The following is a 21390-nucleotide window of genomic DNA, read 5'->3' as shown; positions in this document are numbered from 1 at the left end:
GGATGACAATAGCACTTGGATGCTTCAGGTCAGTGTTGGTGTTCTGTTGTATATACAGGTTGGGTATGTTGCTTTCATAACTGGTATGCCTTAAAGTTAGATTGTTGAACTCCTGGGCTGCGTCTGCTTGGTACAGTTTCGTTTAATAATATTTGTGTACTAAGATGAAGTTAGCAATAGAGTTCCAGTGGATTAGTGTGAGTTTGAGCTGTTAAAAAAAAAAAAAATATTTTAAGAAAAGAACAATAAAAGTTGCACTGGGAAGGTCAGTGTATTCTATGTGCAACACTTCTTTCTTTCACCTTATTTTGTGGAAGGAGTAGATGTGATTTCAGATATTTTTTCACCTTTTGTTGTGTTACAGATTTGGATTTATAATTCTTTGCACTCTGATTACAGAATTCCAGTGTTCTGTATATTCAAGCAAATACAAGCTTGGATTTTATTTCGCCTGGTGTTTTGCTTTTTGATCATGCCTGCGCTTTTGGAAAAGTGCTAATGCTTAACTTCCTTTCGTGACTCATAAGGCCTTAAAGTAAGCTGCTGTATTATTATAGATCTTGTTCCTTTCTAGACAAGCAGTTTCTGAAAGATTACGTTTCAGACGTTCTGCTTTGACCATCATATTGCAAGGTTTGTTTCTGCGTTTGGACCTGAGTGTGTTAATTGTCTTACTGACTTCAGACAACCAAACTTTTGACTTTTTGCTGTTGTTCAGAATGGAAGGTTTAGAATATCAAAAGAAAAAAGTATAAGAAGTAAGCAGTAGTTTCTGAAATTGATGGTTAGAGATATAAACTATTACAGCAGTCTTCTCTTTTTGTTTTGTTTTTATTGTGCGTAGAGAATTGGAACTGTCTTGAGTAATCAGAATAGAAATACAGTAAGTAAAATCTTTTCAGGATATATCATCCTAAATTTTAAATTTCCTATATTAAACTTCTTGGAAGAGGGAGGAATGATAAACTCTGTGTTTCTGGGAATGCACAATTTCCTCAAAACTTCAAAATTAATGCATTTTAATTCATATATTAAAAAGTTCATTTTCAATCATAATTTAACACTAGAGAATGATATTATGCATAGACAAATTAATACTTCAGTAGGGGAACAACAGTTTAAATATTGTCATAAATGGACAAGTTCATGCCACAGAATTTGTCTTTTTAAAAAGTATTCAGCCATTTCTTAATCTATGTAATGTAATAATTTACCATGGGAGTCCTGTCAGGTGCACATTTAAGAGGCTTAGATACACAGGTATGAAGGAAAAAATTAGAACTTAGAAGGCAATGTTAGATACTAACAAGCATGAATAAGAAACAAGAACAATGAAACAGGAGGTGTGAAAGACTGACATTTTGGTCACTTAGTCAAAATATCTTCTGAAGAAATATGGGTCCCTATAGCACTTCCCCACTTCCTTGGTTTTGATGCATTTGAATGCCTTCAGAGAAGGGGGAGGAGGAGGTAGGTAACAGGAAGGCCCGTTTAGCATTGCTTTAGCAGAATTTTTGTTCAGGTTTTTTGTCAGATGAGAATCTATGTGGAAGTAGGGAGACAAGAAAGAATGGGTAGATTACATGATGTCCAAGGGCTGGATTTTGCAACTGGTGGTTACTATAATTGTTGTGTCTTACGTGGATTTTCAGAGGTCCAAGAAGGATTGAGTTTATGTTTCATTTCACGCAGTATCTCTTCTCTACCTGTCTGCTTCATGTAAGTGGTAGGGACACCTCTGAAATTTCTGTTCTAATAACTTGACTAAATTTGATCAATGGGTTAGAAATAACTAGGGGTTTGGAAGCATAAATGCACCAACTTGTATGGCATGGTTGTACAGCCTTGTTTTTTTTTAAAAGCAAGCTGCATAAAAATTGAACAGCTGTCACTTGTAGTTTAATGTGCATGTATAACTGTAACCTGAGAGCTGAAAAACAACCTAACTGAATATTTTAAAGCTAAATTTTTCTTGTAAGTCTTTAGTCAAAGAATGTATGATTATCAAAGACTGGCTTTATAATAAGGAACAGAAGTGTTCCTTGCTCTGTGAGGGAGAACTGTTCTGTCACTTGAGCAGGTGGGGGGGCATTTAGATCAAGCAATTTGGGAAAGAGGCCAGTCAGGTGAAGGTATTAATAATGTCTTTCCCTGGGACAGCCAGTGAGGTTTGAAGTTTTGAAGTGAACAAACTTAGCTCCATCTCATGCTATATTTAGGTAAATTAATCTTGAAAATGGTAACTGCATGAAAACATTCTATGTGTCCAGTGATGAAGCATCCAGCTCGGGGGGGAAAATGGGCTACTGCTTGGCACTGCTATTTTAAATTTCAAAATGTGTGGCATTTTGTAGACTGGCGTGGGTTAAGTTGGCGTAGGGATGGTTTAGATTGAGGAGCATTAGGAGAAAGGCCTCTGCTGTCTGTGAACTCTGTTTGCTACTTTACCATTCAGAGCTCTGCAGACAGCTGAAGAGCAGTGATGTGGTTCACAACACTGATACTGGCATTTGTCGGCCCTCTTTATTCTTATTGCTGCTATGTCTACTTTTTTTAAAATTCAGCAGATAGTAGCAGAAGACTAAAAAATTTTGCCCACAGTAAGCTTATATTCACTACATTTTGTTGCGATGTGTTATATTTTCAAGATACCTGATGTTTGCAAACTGGAAAGATGGAATACTGAATCATTTTGTTATAGAATAATTAAATTTTTATGTGTGCATGAATTTTACTGGTGGTGCTTGTTCTTGCCAGTTTATAATAAATATTTATATATTGTTTCTCATTTTTCCAAAGCCTCAAAAAATAACCCCAGGAAAATGTCTGAAAAGATGATTTACCTTTGGGAGAGGGAGAACAAAACCCAAACTTACTCCAGCCAAAAGTCATTTAGGGATTTCCTGTTGTTTGCTTCCATTTGTGATGTGGTTTTGTTTTCCTCTTATCAATCTTAAAGTTAGGAAACAAAGTATCTTCTTACTGGTTTTTTTTTTTTTAAAGGGAGAACACAGGTTTAGTAAGTTTTCTTCCTTGTTGAAATGAGGCATTCAAAAAAAGACATGTTTCAGTAGTCTGATCTAAAGAAAAGTTGAGATCTTTACAGTAAAAATTATTTTTAGCATCCCTCACTGCACTTTATATTTACATTTAATATCTGTTCAGGGAGTCTCCCTACTTTAGTTTTAAAATATAATGCAAAAGTAAACTGATATCAGCTTGTGAGCGAATGCAAAGTTTCTTACAGAAAAGAACAAAGCTAACAGCTTATTCTGCTTTTCTCCAGTATTGTTACTCAGCAGGTTCTTGAAGCACCCCTTACTGGTGTGAGAAACTACTTTAACCGACATTTCTTCAGTCATGAAAGACTAGAAATTAGTGCTGTTTCAGTTAATGTTATATTTTTCTGGAGTATAAAAGGTCATTAAAAAGAAGTTGGGCAGAGCTGTTCTCTTTTGCTGCTTTGCAGCATTCCACTCGCCATGGTTATAGAAGCTATCTGGCTTTACCTGTTAAATAAAAGTTTCCTGTTGTAAAAACAAGGGTGTGTTCCAGAAGAAGCTAACTCTTACCCGTACCTTCTGCGATTCTTTGGTGTGAGATTTCAGTGGATCAGTATATTTGTAGGGCTTTATCTGTCGTTTTGAACTCTAATGACTAGTCATTTTAAATCAGAAAGGTCTGCGTGATTTTCTTGCCCATAAGAATTTGGCAAAATATCTTACAGACTTATTTCCAGATGCTTGCACAGGACTTGTTTCAAACAGTGAACTGAAACCTGACTTTCCTTTTATAGAGTATAGAATTAAGTCACCTTTGGGTTTTAAGAAGTCAAATAATTGTGAAAATTGTAAGATTGGTCAAGAGTGTAGGAAAGAAACAGAGTAGTGCGACTTTTTTGCTAAAACATTTTGACCCTTAGGATAGGTATTAAAGGTTTTTAGAAAATCTGTGTAGAGGTAGAGGTTCAGCATGACTGAAGTTGATCTGAGCCTAGTAACTCAAATGTATTGTGCATCCACAATGCCAGTTGACTGGAATATGATAGTGACATTTTTTTAAATATATCAGAGCCCACAGTTTTTTCATGTTAAGTATAGTGCTACTTCTAGCGGGGACCCCACGCCATGGGTGGCACAAAAGATACACACTGCATCAGGCTCAGATCAACACAAGTACCCAGCATTACTAGTTCTGTGAAAAACAGCACCTGAGAAATTTTGCTGAGGCAGTGAGTTTTCTTGATACTGTATGCCGTTTTCCAAATAGCTGTGTTCACCATGACAGACTAGAACCAAAGAGCGGTGGGTATGTGATGGGCACAGAGCACCAAGCCACTGAAAACTGACACGCATCCAATGCAGTAGCTTGGCAGAGCAAGCAGGATGCAGTTCTCAATTTCTTTCATTTCCTGGCAATTTAATATGTTCCATTACATAGTACCTTCTTTAAGAATTACAGTGCAAGTTGCACAGAGTTTTTATACCACTACTAAATATTCAGAAAAACATTCTAATGATGTTTGGCATTGAGCCCCAAAAAACTGTCTTCAAACAAAATCTTTCAAATGGAAGCTTATGTGTGCTGAAGGCTCATTCTGTAATACCCGATGCTGCCTTTGCAGCATGCCCGGGTTAGCAGCATCTGGTTACGTGGGGCTGTGGCTTGATTTTCTCCCAATGAATGATACAGTAAGTCAGAGGCTTACTGGTTAAGAAGCTGCTACTAACCACAACTATGGTATCATAGCTAAAGAAGTGGTGAAACATGATTAGTGATATTATTACTGGCTTCTGTAGCATTTAGTTGAGAAAACACCCTACATAGAGAGTGTGTGACCTGCAAAGCAGGTGCTTGTTTCGGCTTAGAAACATGACTAGTTTAAGGTTGCTGACCTTTACATTAATGTTTTCATTTCCATGTAAATTTAAAATTTGGTCATAAGCTTGGTGTTAAATGCCCTGTGAGGTAGAAATCACAGTAACCAAATTTATTTTCTGAAGTGAGTATTATACAGATAAAAACTGCTGCCCAACCACATTGCTGTAGATGTTAGCAATTCATCTATCAACGTTACAGATAACAAATATTGAAGATGGAAAAGGTAGATTTTTTTATTCCTCTGTATCTTTTTTTTTTTAATGTATCTATAACACGTCTGTTTTAATTTGGGTTGAGTTTCACATACGTATGTCTTGAGATTCTGTATTCCTTAAACACGAAGATGTTCATTAGTGATTATAACAAGCAAGAAAAAGAAGGAAGAATATTATCATATTATCAGCATACCGAAAGAACCACAATTCTGAATGCTTAATAGTTCCATATACACACCAAAGAGAATGGAACATGATAGAACCCCATGGATCTTCATTTGTCAGTGCTGTTGGCTTTGTAGAGCAATCCCAACAGATGGTGTGAGGCAACTGTTGAACAAGAAAATAAAAAGCAATTCCGAAGGAACTTAGAAGGGAAACAAAAGGGCACTTTTCTGGAGAAAAGAAACCCTGTTGCATGTTTAGGTGATCTTCCCATCAGTTGTGCAGAAATTGCTTGATCAACCACGGAAATCTTATTTCAATATATCATCTAAAGAAAACCACTTCTTTTGCTGGGATTGCCATTCAGCAAAGGAGACTTCTTTCTACATGCATGTGGGGTGACACACATTCATATTGTAAGAAATCTACAGATAGACTCTGTCAAGGGTGTGAGCTTATATTTTTTTAATAGATCCACTTTTTGATTATAAAACAAGCATTTAATAAAATCACTAGAAGAGTTATTTATGCAGACTGTTCTGAAGGAAAGAAGTTCAGAGCACTAGAATGGAATTCAGAAGTCTGAGTTGAGTTCATGCATTTTTTTTTTGAAGTTGCATTCCTAAATGCAATTATATAATTTGAATCATTAATGGATATATTCCTTTAAGATTTTTTTCACTGTAGTAGCTTAAAAGCAACTGCAGTTTTCAAATTTTGATGTGATTATAAAGTGAAAAAATGAAAAGCTAATTTAGACCAAAAAAACAAACTATTGATTATCATTAGTTATGCAATTCATTTATTTGTTTTACAGTTGTGATAGTGATACTATTTTGGTGACTCAACAAGCACAAAGGGATTCCTTGTTTAGTAATAAACATGAACAAAGATGATGTGGTAATGCATGAAGATCAGGTTTCCAGGTGGCTAATTTTAGCTGCTTTCAGTGCAGTTTGTCAAGGTCATTTTGATTTTCCTAAGGACCTGGTAGACTACCAAGAACTTGATACGCTCTTGAGGCATATGGTACTTCATCTGTGCATCTCCCTGCAGGTGTGTACTACTACCAGTAGAAGTAAAAGAATCATTCAAGGAATTGCAAATGTAAACCTTAGATTTCTATTGTTAGACTAGTTAGGGTCATAATTTAGTTCTTAGCAGTAGCTAGTGTTTGGGTAAGTAGTTCCACAAGTGAAAATCATTATTAAAAACCTGTGCTTTATATAATTAAATTATGAATATGTGACTCATTCTAGGGAAAGACATTACCAGTCTTTAAAGTATATCAAGAATGGATGCAACTCAGGAGAGATACTTAGTCTCGAAGATTCTGTGCCCACACAAAATTGAAAGCAATGCCCCTCTATCACGAATGGCCATACCTACTGTATGAAAAGTGTTCTTACGGTAGAAGCAATGTTTTACTTATGGAACAGATAAGGCAGGATTTGGGAGGGTTTTCTAGGAGATAGAAGTTTCTGTGTTAAACTTACCTTGGGGCTTCCTTTGTAGTGATACACAGAGGATGTGAAGAAACTGTTGTTGTGGAGCAAATTAAAATGGTTTTAGGCCTTTGAGGGGAAAAAACCCCATGTCTGTAAGCATTGAGGACAGTGATTTGTCTTTGTTGTGGGAAGTACTGTTATGCCAGTGAAGGTCTTCAAATGCGTGTCCTACGCAACCCACAACAAAATGTTGGAGAAATGCCTCTCTATGAAAAGCCTACTCAGCAGAGTACTGCTAGCTATTGCGGACTGCTGTCACGATTCTCCCTCTCGACATCGTCTGGTAACTTGTTTGCTTTTCCATTAATTAATTAAGATATTATTCAGACATGTGTAGTGTACTTTCTAGTCCTACAAGACAAATTCTTTTGAATACTGCCGAGAAGATGCTCCCCTGGCTGCTGTGAATCAGGGCATACGCAGGGAAGGCTGCAGCTGTTGTCTTCTCTCTTCCACCCTTAGTATTTTTTAGGGCTGGCTCTACCATGTGAACAGCAGTACGGCCTGTACCTGCTGCTGTTCGTGGCTGTTGCAGGCAGCAGCAGCAGGGTGAGTTTGACACGATTCCTGCCAGTTTCCCTGCTTGCCCACAGGATTGCGGGAGCAGCAGGGAACTGACGGGAGGCTTGTTCACTGCGCTCGGCTGCTGCTTGGCAAAGCTATTAGCAGCAGCACGTACCCTGGAGCTCTCTGTGCAGGCTCAAGACCACGTTGCATTGGTTTACATTCAGTTACATTTGGATGGTTATCTTTGCAACCGTGAAAAGTAAAAACATATTTTTCTAAATAAAATCTTCACTTTTTAAATATGTGGCTGCCTCGGGGTTTTCTTTCCCCCCCCCTCTCTTATACATTTGTCAGTTAAGAATTTCTTAATGCTGATAGATGGAATAGGTTTGTAAGCTGTTGGCAAAGGGATATGCTGCTCCTTTAGGGTGTTTGGTCTGCATCCCTTGTCAGTAGAGGGGAGGGGTATTTTTGGCTTGACAAAAAAGGCTTTGTCCTTTTTGTTGTAGATGCTGTATAGCTTTTGAAATTGTTTTCAGTGTGCATGATGATTTGTATCTGTTGAATTATTTTATAGCCACACTTTTTTTGGAAGCATGAAATTATTACCAGAATAAAAGACCTCTGCTGTGAATTAGATGATTTTTGGTGCTTTGATTGCAAAGTACATGCAGATACTGTCCTCTGTAGTGCAAGTGTGTTCTGGTTGTTCTAATCTCAAAACACTTGTGTTGCTTTCCAGTTTTCTTTTTTTGTGACAATGGTGACTTCCTTGATGAAGGTTTCATTACAGCTTTATTTAGCTTGGAATGGCTTGCTGATGCCTTCCTGCATCTTCATGAATGTCATTTCCATAAGGTTAGAAATGTCATAGCAAAGTTAAAAAAATACAGTCTTGGTTTTCTAGCAAATAGCTTACTGTTTGTGCAGTGCAGGAGACATAACTTATAAACAAGCAAAAGTGTAGAGCAAGAAGCAAAGGGTCAGCCTGAGGAATTAAAACATAGAGTAGCCTCGTCCAGCATGCTCACAGTTCTACAGTAAGAAAGTAGTCCAAGTTGTTGAGGAGTAACTGGGGAGGCAGCTTTGAGGAGATGTAGCGTAAGAAACTTCGTTTTAAAGGAATAAAATATCTAGGAAGATCATTGCAAAAGAATTATGAAAAAGCCACCATTTCTATATTGCCCACTTAATTATTAGGCTTTTTTTTGTTTGTTTCTGGCCCAGGAGTGTTGAAGAAAGTACCAATTTCTTCTGAAAATTCTCTAACCACGCTGACTTTAGTATCATTTGGCTTAGAGCTCAAATTATACCAAGTGTACATTAGGAATATTTTTTTGTCTAGCTGGTCTCAAAATGCAAAATAGTACATTATTTAGCATTTTTACTAAGTTATGAAATAGTAGCCCTAAAAGCTAAATCGCTGCACTTTGTTATACTCTAACTATCATGTAGAAGCATCTTGGTTAGAGTTCTCAAAAGTAAAATTAAAATTAGTAATTGTACTTGTGATTAAGCTGCGTATTTACAGAAATATCTTTGAATTTAAGTGGTATTGTTAAAAATCTATTTACTGTATTGGTACCCCTAGTATTTTCAATGAATAATGAACTTCATTTTGAAATTGATCTTAAACAGAAGTGAAATTCTGATTAAGTAAGGCCTAATGTTAACAACCTCAAAGTGCTTGCAATGTTTTAAATTTTCAATGGAAAAACACATGTGCATCACAAAATAAAAGTGTAAATATATTAAGCAAAACAGAAATCAAATCCTTTATTCTCAGAAGGCTGTTAAAGAAGAGCGAAGGGTATTGCTAGGATGGAGCTGTGCTGTCAGAAACTGCTTGGTTTTTTTAATAACCTTTCAAAAAACCCGATCATATCTTCTTTTTGGTTTTATTTGATGTGTTGACAATACGTATTTAAAAACTTGTCTGATCTCTAAAAATAGCGCTTTAAACTACCCGTGGAATGAAGAGGAGTTTACCATACAGCCCTGTCCCATGTGGTGGGAGGAGGGGAGGTCTTCACCGCAAAGCCTCTGTAGGTCTGGGCAGGGGGCAGAGGGGTACAACCGAGTTACGGAGTTCTTCCATTTTCTGTAGGAATCAGGGAGGTCTGTAAGCAAACGCTTACACAATCACTGTTGCTAGCTTATAGTAACAAATTCGGTGTAGGAGAGAAGAAATGAAAAGTACATTGGAGAGCAAAATATGCTTGAGGCCACAGACTCTGATTTTAGTCGCCGTCCCCCCGTGCCATCCCCCAGCCCTATTTCACGAGAGAACCGGAACTGCAAAGTCGCAGTGAAGTGAAGTCCGAGACAGAAAAACACTCAGTTCCCACGATTTTCCATCCAAGCGAAAAAACCGTGGCAGCAGGCGTGCGGGAGGTGGGACGGGAAGAGTTAATGCCCGTACCCGGTGTAGGGAAGAGCAGTCCGTTGGGGGTTAAACTGCAGAGTCTAATGGAATAATAACGGGTAGCACCATCTGCTGGCCTACTTCCGCAGAAGGAGTCAGTATTTTTAACGACATCTCTAATATTCATGCTGATGCATTTTGATGCTTTGTGCATTCATTTCTTTCTGTGCTTTGTTGGAATCTGGCTATCTGCTTACAGCTGTTGGAGAAGCCGGGCGCTGGAGGGGAGGCGGGCAGCCCTCGCCACACCTGGGCGGGAGGATCTGTGGAGGTGTGCTTGCCAAGGGAGGAAAATGTTGATAAATCACAATGTGTGTTTGTGGAGGGTTGTGCATATCTTGGCTGCAGCTCGCTAAATAGGCCATTTAGCAATCTTCTTTCAATGCTTTTCTCTTGAGCACTGCCTGGGGTGCTGAAAAAGCAGAGGGCAAGCCTTTGTCTGACGCCAAAAATGTCTTCAGTGAAGAGGCCAAGAGGAAGGGTAAGTGAAAGCCTGAATGAGTGGGAGGAGGAGGGGTTCGTTGGGCTAAAAGGCTAATGGGATTGAATAACCTTCCTTATTACTGGCTGCTGCTGCGGGAGCCGTGCTGCATCGCCATCTTGAGCTTGTTGCTGTTTTCTCGGGTCTTGGTTATTTGTTATAGCCTGTAGGCCTTAAGGTGGCATTTTAGAGAGCGATCCTGAACCCCGCCGCCCTCCCGGTGCTGCAGCGCTGCTGTGCAGCCCCTGATGAGGCACCTATAGAAAATGTATCCAGTGAAGTGCACTGGATTTGTCCCGAAAATGTGTTTGGAAATTCGTGGTGGCTTTTCTTCGTGCTGTAGGCAGAGGCGCATTTACGGGTGAGAATGTAACATAACTGTTATCTGCTGGGTTTTTTGTCTGTTTGAATAGGAAATTCTTTCCATTCCTCAAAGGGGAAAGGGGGAGGGGAGGAAAGCAAAAACATGTCTTCTAGCCTGTTTAAAGAGAGGCTGATAATCTGAATATTGCATTTGTAGTGTAAACAATTCTGCGTCGATGCAACGGTGATTAAAAACCTGAAATTAAAAACAAGTTACATTTTCCAGCTAAGGCAGCGACCTTATGTTGATCTAAATAAAAGAAATACTGCTTTCTGGTCTTTTTATTAACATAGAGCTGTGTAATTTTAGTTCTAGTTTTATCTTTTGTCTGGTTTTTAATCTTGATTTTGGTCGAGCATCTGTTCTGTTTAGCACGGAGTTAGTCTTGTAGGTCTTTCGTTAGCTTTAAGGTAACTGTGGTCCTGGTATCCTACCAAAGGCAAAATACTGATGCTGTTACCTTCGGGAGTTCCTTGGTTTTTCAGATTGTATGAGAATCACATTTATTGGAGATGTTGAAGGTGTGTGTCCAATGTATGGGAATGCTGGAAAAGGTTAAGTATCGGTGCCTCTAACTACAGAGGTGGAAAGAAGGCTGAGAGAAATTTAGACAGATATTTTTTTACTGATTTTCAGTACGTGGATTGGTTGTTTAAAACCCACAATTGATGTACTTATTCTGAAACCCACGCCGTTCTGTGGTATAAACAGAATGCCTTCTTTTTTCTGTCTGCATGACTCCCTGCAAGTTGGATTTTTTAAATGCACATCCAGATCAAAAAGATTTGCACTTGTTCTTTCCAAAAATGTTGTTAAAATAAGGTGACTTTGTTTCCTTGTCTCTTGCTACAGCCTCCTTCCTCCAAGAAGACTGATGGCTCAGGATCATATACTAAGTTGCAGAATACCCAGGTGAGGGCAATGTCTGAAAAGAAGCAGAAGAAAAAAGCAGATTCGGAAAGTAAACAAGAGAAGGCAAATCGCATAATATCTGAAGCGATTGCAAAAGCAAAAGAGAGAGGAGAGAGAAACATTCCACGAGTAATGAGTCCTGAAAACTTCCCCAGTGTTTCAACTGAAGGAAAAGAGGAAAAGAAGGGTAGAAAAGTTAAATCCAAACCAAAGGATAAGGAGAGCAAAAAACCGAAAACTGGTTCCTCATCCAAAATTAAAGAGAAAACAAAAATTGGGTAAGTAGATTGAAATGTTTCCTTACTTCTCTTCAGACTGTAAATTCTTGATTAAAATGAAAACTGCTTACTGATAATAAAATGTTCTCCTCCACTGCCTACACAGAATTCTTCCTGATTAAGTCCATGTGTAGACTCTCTTATTCAGGAACAAGAATGCCTTGTTTTCTCTTCAGATAAAATCACTGTAGGACTGTCCGTTTGAAACGAATTCTTTTAAGTTCATATCCTAAAATAGTCTATACTTGCTTTGAAGCAGAGACAAGACCAAAATATCTTTCATCTAGTGTTGTAATCAGTTCCGACTTCAAATTAAGTTTATCTGATACTATAAATACTGTCTTTATCAATTTTGGCATGTATCTTCAATACAGTGTGTATGATACACTGCATAGGGAGGAGCTGGAAACTTAATGAACTTGTTAGCAAGTGAATATACTTATAGATATCACATGTATGGAAAGTAAAGTGCATGTTGGAAAATTTGTATTCTAAGCACTTTGAAATCTTCAGTCATATCAATTTAATCTGCCCTCTTAAATTGTGGACTCAGCTGGGTCAAGCTGGGTGGATACCTTGGGATAAGGAGCTTTCAGAAGACACTAGATATTAGAACACTCCAAGGGGTTCAGTAGGTGGTGTGTCTTCCGACCCTAGAGCTAACCTCATTCTCCTGTGTACTTCTAAAGGAACGTGTGTCATTTCCGATGTTAAGTATGTCAGTCAGGACTTGAAATAGAAATCTTGGTTACAGTCTGATTTTTATTTTTTAAATCCATGCGCTTTTTGTGGTAACAGAAATATTAACTGGCATATCTCTCCAAATTTAAATGTCTCTTCTACATATGTATATTCTCATGTATATGGAGCAGAAGTGAATGTGCTTTTAATCATCCCATTTCTCTGCTTTTTATTCTTTTTTTTTTCTAGAGATCAGTGCTTTTCTTACATGTTTGAAGTAAACAACTTCCTTGAGTATCCTGTAGTATAAAGGTTACTGCTCTAAACTCAACTTGATCCTTAACATGAACTTTCATAGTCTTAATTTCTTTATCTTCTGGTTATGGGTTGGCATATGACTGCTGCTCAGTACTCCTTAACACACTGTATAATGCTTCCTTTTCTCTTTTTCTCCATGTTGTTTTACTTTCATGTTTCTGAATTTACTTATGTTCTGTAACAGACATTTTGTGAGTCCCTCTAATTAGAAGATGTACACACTGTTGTTTAGCTGGTGTCAGTTTCCTGAAGCTTCATGTGAACTGCTCTCAGTGTGCTTTTTCTTCATTCTTTTGGGTAATTAACAAAACCTGCCAAGATATTATCCTTATGATATACTACCTAGTTCCCATAATATTTTTACTGTTTTTAATGAGAAAAGTGAAATAAACTGTTACCTCCGATTTATACTTCCCAATTCAGTTTTCTGTCTTCATGAAATGCTGAGCTGTGCACATGAATTAGGATCAGCTTTCAAGATTTTGTGACAGCATCAGTTGAGAAATAGATGCTTCTCAAACGATGTTTTTTACCATGTTATTTGTTTTTTACCATGATACTGCTTTTAACTATGTGGAACACGTACCTAAAGATTTAGCAGTCAGATCCTGTTAAAGAGCAGTGAAGAGACCCTTCTAGAGCCACATATTACAGATTTTACATAATTTCTAGTTATTTTGATGGACAGCAGTAAAACAAATGCTTTGAGGCATCCCCCTACTTCATTTTTATATCCGAAAAGCATCATGCATTGTTATATTGTGTTAGCACTATTTTATATTATTTATATAAATACATAAAATGGAAACTGTTCAACAAAGAATATACTACAGTGGTTTTGAAGACCAGTAATTGCAAGAAGGCCCTGATTTTTTTAAAGAATAATCTTACCAGACTCTGTTTTCTATGCAAATGTAACTATTGATCTTATATAAGAATATTTACTATAGAATGGCTATACATGTCTCCTCAAAGGTGGTTAAAAAAATTGCATGAAAAAAAATTTCTTGTTTAGAAAAGAAAAAAATTAAATCCAGTAACTAATAAGGGTTTTTGTAAGGCTAAACAACTCTTCTAAAGGTTTCTTTCTGTCTTACATTCTTAGGAAAATACTTTCTAATGACTGTAAGCACATCCTGGAAATTATTGTTATGTTAAAATAGGATTGGGGCTTTAAATGTGTTGCTACATTGTTTTTCTCATTTCTCTTAAAATAAAACAGACTCTGACTGAATCTTGGGAGAAAATTTTACCATGCTGCAATAATACCTTTAGAAGACAAGTGCTTTATTGGGCAAGAAGGGGAGAGAGGACCTCAATTCTATGAAACTTTTGGTTTTCTCTTGGAAATAGATCTCAAAAATCCTTATTTAACTCAACAAGGAGAAAAATAGCTATGTCATATATACAACTTGGCTTGCATTTAAGCAGGAAAGAAAGCCTGGAGATGGGAGAAAGTCCCCTCATGATGAAAAAGATAAACAATTTCCAGCTGTTGAAAACTTATCAACTGTAGTTCTTCTGCAAGTAATAAAATCATGAATGAAACCTTGCAGCCAGTAAAGGTCTACAGTAAAAAAAGTAGCGAAGTATACGTTTTTAAGAGTAGCGGAGAATTTGGGTACATCTGTCTTTTTCCTTTGTAGAAGAGTTCCACTATATGTCCATCTCGGATGAATATATTTCTTTTCATTCAGTGTTTACTATAGTGAACACGTTTAACTTGCAGTAGCTGTTTGAACATGCTGATTCAGTTTGGATTCTGAGAGCAAGACCAGTGCAGGAGGTGGTGAGGAGTTACATGTGTTTGAGAAGATCTGAAATCAGACATGTTTCAGGTGACTCCTGTTTGATTTGTGGGTTAGTATAGATCTGAAAGAGCAGAAACTACTAATAAATACGTTGATATTTTTTTTGAGAAGTGTTTGGAAAATGGTTTTAATCTGATCTTCCACATCTGCTAGCATCAAACATAGCCTATCCAATATGAGCACAATTGTACCTTCTTGAATCCAGCACTCAAACAGCAACCTCTTATTTAGATTCCAGTCATAAACTTAGCTGGGATCTTACAACGGTCCTGTCTGTGTAGCATATCCTGTGTAGTACGTCCTGTATTGCTCTTAAGGAGGATTTGCACAGTTATGCAGTTGTCCATCTGTGAAAATGATACGCTCTGCGTTGCTGATATGGTAGAGCTGGAGCTGGAACACAAGCTGCTGAACAAACCTTGATAAAATTGCCTGGTAGCCATCAGTGAAAAAAAAATTGTGTGCTTTTGAATGTAATACAATACAAATTTTACTGAAACTGAGTAGTCTTCATCTAGGATCAAGAGGAGTTTTAAGTACTGTGTCTTGGTTTAGGGGACAGGATGGTTTGTAAAGTTGGGGGTTTTTTTCCCCCTTGCTAATTAAACATAATTGGGGTGTGTTTGGGGTCTTCATGTAAACTGTTTACATTTTTCGGAGTGATTCCTCTGAGATCTATGTGTACAGAAAAAAACAATAGCACAATTCTTTCCAATTTACTATTGCTAGTTATAAATCACTAGCAGTTACTTTCTAGGCAGGCTGTAGTTTCTTCCTAAAGGTGGGGATTAAGATTTTTAATCCTCTGACCTGTTGAAGTCAAAGAAATAATGCCTGTTAATTTCAGTCAAATGCTTTAGAACTGGATTCAGTAATTAGTAAAGTTTCTCTGCCATAAGCATGGGTAAAGATAAATGACTAAATTCTTTTATTACCAAGAACATTGGAAGTGTATCACAGAAATTACTAGAAGAATGCATGTATAATACATTTAGACTTACCAACTAAAGTAACCAGTTTGCTTTATGCTTTGATTACTGATCAAGTTAATTCTTTAAATTTAACTTAGTTTACAATTTTTCTGAGGACTGCAGAACCGCTTTTCATATCCTGGCTACTTACCAAGGTGCATTGATGTTTAAGAATCTATTAAAACCCTTAATTTTGCATAGAACTTGCTTCCATTTATAAGCTTTCTCTAACTGATTATAATTCTACTTCTTCCATTTAAGGTGATGCATATTTAAACTAAAAAGTCTACTTCTTACCACTTGATATGAAGGATAGAAGAATTATGAATTTGTGAACATTCTGTTGTTCAAAAAAGTAGATTGGCATTTAGGTTTTATAGCTCTCAATGTATTCCCACCTACTCAAACATAAAATTAAATATCATGGCCCTGATGAATAGCAGCAGCTCTGCATTGGTGATGTAAAGGACAATATCAGTAGACTACATTTAGGATTCATTTTTTTTATCACTGCATAGTTTAAATACATCCTCCAAATTCTAATTCAATTTACAGAAGTTCAATTCAGGGTGGTAGTCCTTAAATTCAAAACTGTTTCCTGTTATCAGAAATGGCTGTATTGTTTCATGTGCTAAAAGAACAATGGTGGAATTTTTTTATTAACCCTTACATTATGTAGTAATGAATCCAGCAAGTCCTATGTAATCCTGTTCACTACTCAAATGAGTAAATGTCTTTGTTGCCTTGAAGCAGGTATCTCGTGTACTGTTCACAAGACAGAGCATTTTCAGGACCCGAGACCCTGACAGAAAATCTTCATGTGCTCGCTTGTTGATATGATACTGTTAAGATGGTTTGAAGCCTGTGTAAACTCAGTTAGCAACAGGAGATGAGTGAACGGGGGGCGGAAAGGAAGCAATTTGCCTGTTACGCTGATCCTGTATCATTTAAGTTTTAATGCATAGAACTTGAAGTGAATTTCCTAGGAGGCAGACGTTGTGAGTTGTGTTTCGTGTAAGTCAGGCAAATGTTGGCTAATAGAGCTATGCTGAAAGGGAAGAGATGCTTGCTGAATCTTTTAGTTCTGTTAGATCATAAACAACTTCTGTCGTGATTAGAAATGGCACAGAAATTCCAATTTTGATAATCCTTCTGGGATGTCTTTGCATGCACTGAGTTCTGACTCCTTGGTGAAGTTTTTTCTGCTTCCAGATTTGAGGTTTGATGCATAAGTTGGGTCGAAGTGACATAATCTTAAGTTTCTACTGCAGAATATGTGAATGCAGTATGTGTGGTCTACTCGAATAAATAACTGAACACTTGTTTGTTCTCTTGCATTATTATTCCAATGTTGTATGAGCTTGAAATGGCTCTTGGTTCCAGTAAGGCTATAGGAGCGTGTTAAAAATCTGTGCACAATCCAGAAGTTACTAATTTGAAATATAACTGCAGAAGGTGACAGTGGCTAATATTAGTGTGTTAGTATTATTTATTAAATACATGCTAAAAGGATATGAGCAACTGTTTTTCTACCACAAATGTAACTCTATTCCAAGAGGATACACTGTCTTGTCAAGGAAATAGCTGCTTTGTGTTTTGCTAATAGATAAGATTTTTAGCTAAGTATTTAGTGATAAATATTAATACTGTTGATAACATAGAAGTTTTATTGCTAGTAATATAACAAAGTGCTTTGACTACAAATCAAAATATTTGGGAGGTGGCCTTGGACAATAATAATTAGTTACTTGGTGTTTCTGTTTTGGGAAAATTGAAGTAAAATGATGTATTAAAGGCATGCATTGAAGACCAGCAATACTTACTGTAACTTATGTCCCTAATAACATATTTGCTGTTTTTCTTTTACTTCCTCTTTAATACTTCCTCATGTTCTCTATTTGGAAGGCTTGGAAAACTGTTCTTTATAATTTTAAAGCTGTTCAGAGTGCTGACACCTCTTCTGTCACATTCTCTGCTATCGAACAGAAGGGGAATGAACCAGATTCTTAGTGGTTCTTAATTTATAAGAAAGAAGTTGCAATGCTCTTCAAATAGTAGTTCCTGGTGGTCTTGCTGATACTTTAGTTCTTTTAGTTTTGTGTATCTAAACCATGTTAGGAGGCTTGCGCTAAGGTTGGGAAGTAGTAGTAGCTCGTGAGATGGCTTATTTTTAAGCTTTTCCATTGGTTTCTCAACATCCTCAGTTTGTAGTTATAGAAGAAGGAAGTATATGTTGAAGTAACTACACTGTCTAATTGTTAAAGTATTTCTGGATGTTTTGTAATAATACATTTTAAATTTAAAGATGGAAGAGAAAGTGAAATTGGAATGAAGTCTAGTGATATTATTTATTCTTTGTCTACAGTGTGCTGTTTCCTTTTCATAGAAACAGACTAGATAGTTTCTGTTCAGAACAGTTTGTTTCGGGGTAGAAAAAGGGATTTTAGCCAAGGATCTTTATGCTTTCATGCAGAAATTTATAAACTGGCAAGAGAGCCTGCTCTCTCAATGAAAAATTTTCACAGAATTGATCCAGTTTACAAGCTTCTGAAAATCGTTGTTTTCACATAGCAGATTTTTTTAGAAGTTTTTGGCCAAAATATGAGCAGATTGCATTTTTACTAATAGAAATGAGTGACTTTAACACCATACTGTCGTTCAGCAACTTTTGATAGCAAGGAGCATTGTAGATCTGGGCACTGGATCAGAAAGAAGGGAAACTGTGCGTTTATTCCTCTCATTGGCACCATATCCGTATAGAGGAGGAAACACTCTGATCTGCAACATGTAGAGAAGATGTTAAGAAAATTTCAGGGAGATGCTTGTGAAGAGAAGTACTGGGGTTAGGGAACACAAGATCAAGATAAGACACAAAAGCTGGCAGAGAAGTACCAATACAGGGGCAGAGCAAGAGGTGAACCCAAGGGGGTACTACAGCTACAGAGGAGGAGAGGAAAAAATGTGCAAGGAAAGATGTAGCTAGAGCAGTCTAATCACAAAGTAAGCCCATGTTCTAAAACAGGAGGTTCTTAAAATCCTCTGCTATTCAATGGATACCACTTCAACCCACAGTAAAATAGTCATGGCCTTCCTTAATATTGTGCTTCTTGAACCCAGGAGGAACCTGAGCCTAAAATACTAGGCTGTAGTGCATGAAATGAGGATGAATTGTGGTTGCGCAGATACAAATGCATACAAATACCTAGCAACGTGCATTTATGAAGCATTTTAATCTACCATTTCACAAAAGAGGATGAAAATTAGAGATAGGTTGCCCAGGGAGGTGTCAGCCTTGGACGTAAGCAGAACTTGACTGGACTGAGCAACATAAAGGAACTCTGAAGTTGGCTTTGAGTAGGGACCAGGTGTCCTCCAGAGACCCCTTCTAGCTTGACTTATATCTCAACACTTACTTGATGAAAAAACATTTAGTTATCCTTTTTCTTTGTTGCTGGTAGTCTTGTTCATTTATAAATCAAAATGTGTATCCCATTCACAGTCATCTCTACGTGCCATTCCTGCATCAGGCTTTTAATGCCTTTGCTCCAAATCAAAGAGAAGACTTGGGAGCTTATTTATTCGTCAGAAAATAATAATTTACAAATTCTATCATGTGAGTTTACTGGATTGAATATGCTCTATGTCCAGTTATTTCAATGAAAAGCTAACAAGGGGCAGGGTACAGAACAGCACAGCTTGTTGCACTTAATAACCTAAGGACAAAGTTTGGAAGAGTGCATGCCCAGTTGAGACCAGAGTATTGTAGTTGAGAGCCTAGTATCCTCTCTCCAGCAATGGCCAGAAGCAGATGCAATGGCAAGAATTTAAGAGCAGGACATATATGATAATTGTTAATATTTTCCCAAACTCTAAAGATATAAACCAGGAACTTTATGGGATAGGTACTGTTTCATGAATTTACTGGTCTTCCAAGGAATTTTCATTCATAGCTTCATGAAGTTTTCCTTTAAATCCATGTTAAATTTTAGCATCCATAATTCCATTTAACAACAAGCTCAGAAGTTCAATCACAGTGTGCCTTGTCTGCATCACTTTGGAATATATTAGCTAATTTGACATATTAGCTGACAAGTGCTAATGTAACACTTAAATTCTATGAAACAAAGTGAGATAAAAATGGAAAAAGTGTTTTTTTCAGGTCCATCACTGGGAAGAGTCATATTGGACAAATATTTGTGAATCTAAGTGATAAAAAAAAAAAAAAAATCCTAATCAGAAGTTGAATAGCGAGGGGCAAAAAATCCCAAACTAATCTTGAGGATGCTACAAAAACCAGTGTATTCATTGTTGAAATTATTTCCTGCAATTATGAAACATGTTTTCTAACTAATAATTAAACTGAGAACACCTAATGAAAAGCAAGGACTTGAGGACCAGAATTTAGTTTTGAACAAGCAGATCTGTGATTATGCTTCCTGCAGCTTCATTTCAACATCCATTTGCCAGTGCCGTTCACTTCATACTAGAAGTAAAAAATAAGGAGTGGAAAATGTTTCTTTATAGTTTGGTTTTTCTAACCTTTTCACTGAACGTGCCTAGTGGTTAAATATTGAAAATTAATGAAAATGTTAATTGCTTTTTAAAATATGCTTATAATCTTATCCAAGCCATGTTGCTTTAACTTTCTGTAGTGTTTTGGTAGTTCAGTATTTTCATTTTCTATGTGGACTGTTAGTTTGGACATAGTAACTGTGATAGCTCTCTTATGTGGACACTTGCAAAGAGAAGCAAATAAGATACAAGTGTTTCAACCACTACCTTCTCATCAGTGGTTTTTCAGGTGGCCGGTATATTTGATGCTACTTTGGTGTAAAATGACTCTACTGTCTGTATAAAGAATGAAGTCTTCTGTTTCATTTGTTTTGTAAAATGGCAGAAGAGGCTTGTATGCAGTTACCTCATTTTCTGTTACACAGATCTGATGATTAGATACTGTATAAAATATATATTTTAGGACAGCTCTTTATCTGTGATTTTATTGGATAGTTTGTCATCATTCTGAGATTATGACACTGAAAACATATTTAAGGAGGAGTATTTGGCACATTTCAAATATGAAAAAATAAATATTTTGACACCCTTTAGTTAAAAACAAATCAGATTAATTGGTATCGTGATTTACAGCATAACCTTTAAATCTGAACAAAGAAATAATTGGTGCTTTTTCATTGGAATTTAACTAGCTTATTCAGCACAGTCTTGATTCTTAACATAATTTGAGGGGTTCTAAGATTTCTTACAGATAAAACTACTGGGTTTTGAATAGAGCTTTTTTACACTTTCTTTTCTTAAAGGGCAAAAAGGATTCATGCAATTCCCTCTTTTTTTTTTATACCACTGAATGACTTATTTAAACATACAAGTTTTACACATCAGACAGCTTTGAATGATTTTAGATTGTTGTCCGTAGCTATTTTTTTTAAGTAAGAATAAGAGAAGATATATTTTGCAATGACGAATTGTTTATGATAAATCATTTAGTGTTGTCATCTGCAGATGGTATTTATGCTAACTTTGTGCAGTTTACCATTGTCAGTTAGTTTTAAATGTTGGATTTTGCATCTCTTACTCATTTATAGATTTAAAATATGTATAATACAGAGGAGTTCGCAATAGTAAGGTAACTGCTTGCCTGTAGAGAAGCTCAGTAACAGTAGTAGAAAATACTGTCTACTGTAAAGCTGTAGCTTTTTGTTTTGAGACATATTTTTCATTTTTCAGGCAGTGGTGCTTCCCGAGTTTTATATTAAGAAGAATACGGGCATTGCTAGTAGATGTGGTGGTATTTTTAATCTTGAAGTTAAGTAGGCTAGTATATGACATTTGCTTAGATGTGGGGTTTTTTTCCTAAC

The 21390-nt window shown here is 36.7% G+C and overlaps 1 protein-coding gene across 6 annotated transcripts in view; it reads left to right on the top strand.

The window, feature by feature from the left end:
- The window catches only part of CHD9 (chromodomain helicase DNA binding protein 9), a 97290-nt gene that overhangs the window by 30290 nt on the left and 45610 nt on the right, over nucleotides 1-21390 (top strand). For all 6 annotated transcript variants that reach the window (XR_012630600.1, XM_074882022.1, XM_074882024.1 and 3 more), the window contains exon 5: nucleotides 11399-11736. Coding sequence is in view for 5 of the 6 variants with exons in the window: in XM_074882022.1 (XP_074738123.1) it covers nucleotides 11399-11736 (338 nt within the window). In the remaining variant the exon portion in view is untranslated. The remainder of the gene's footprint in view (nucleotides 1-11398; nucleotides 11737-21390) is intronic.

The sequence above is a fragment of the Strix uralensis genome, chromosome 12 (assembly GCF_047716275.1).
Source record: "Strix uralensis isolate ZFMK-TIS-50842 chromosome 12, bStrUra1, whole genome shotgun sequence".
Taxonomy (NCBI): domain Eukaryota; kingdom Metazoa; phylum Chordata; class Aves; order Strigiformes; family Strigidae; genus Strix; species Strix uralensis.
Note: the sequence above shows the minus strand (reverse complement) of the source record. Positions and strands in the feature narration are given on the sequence as shown.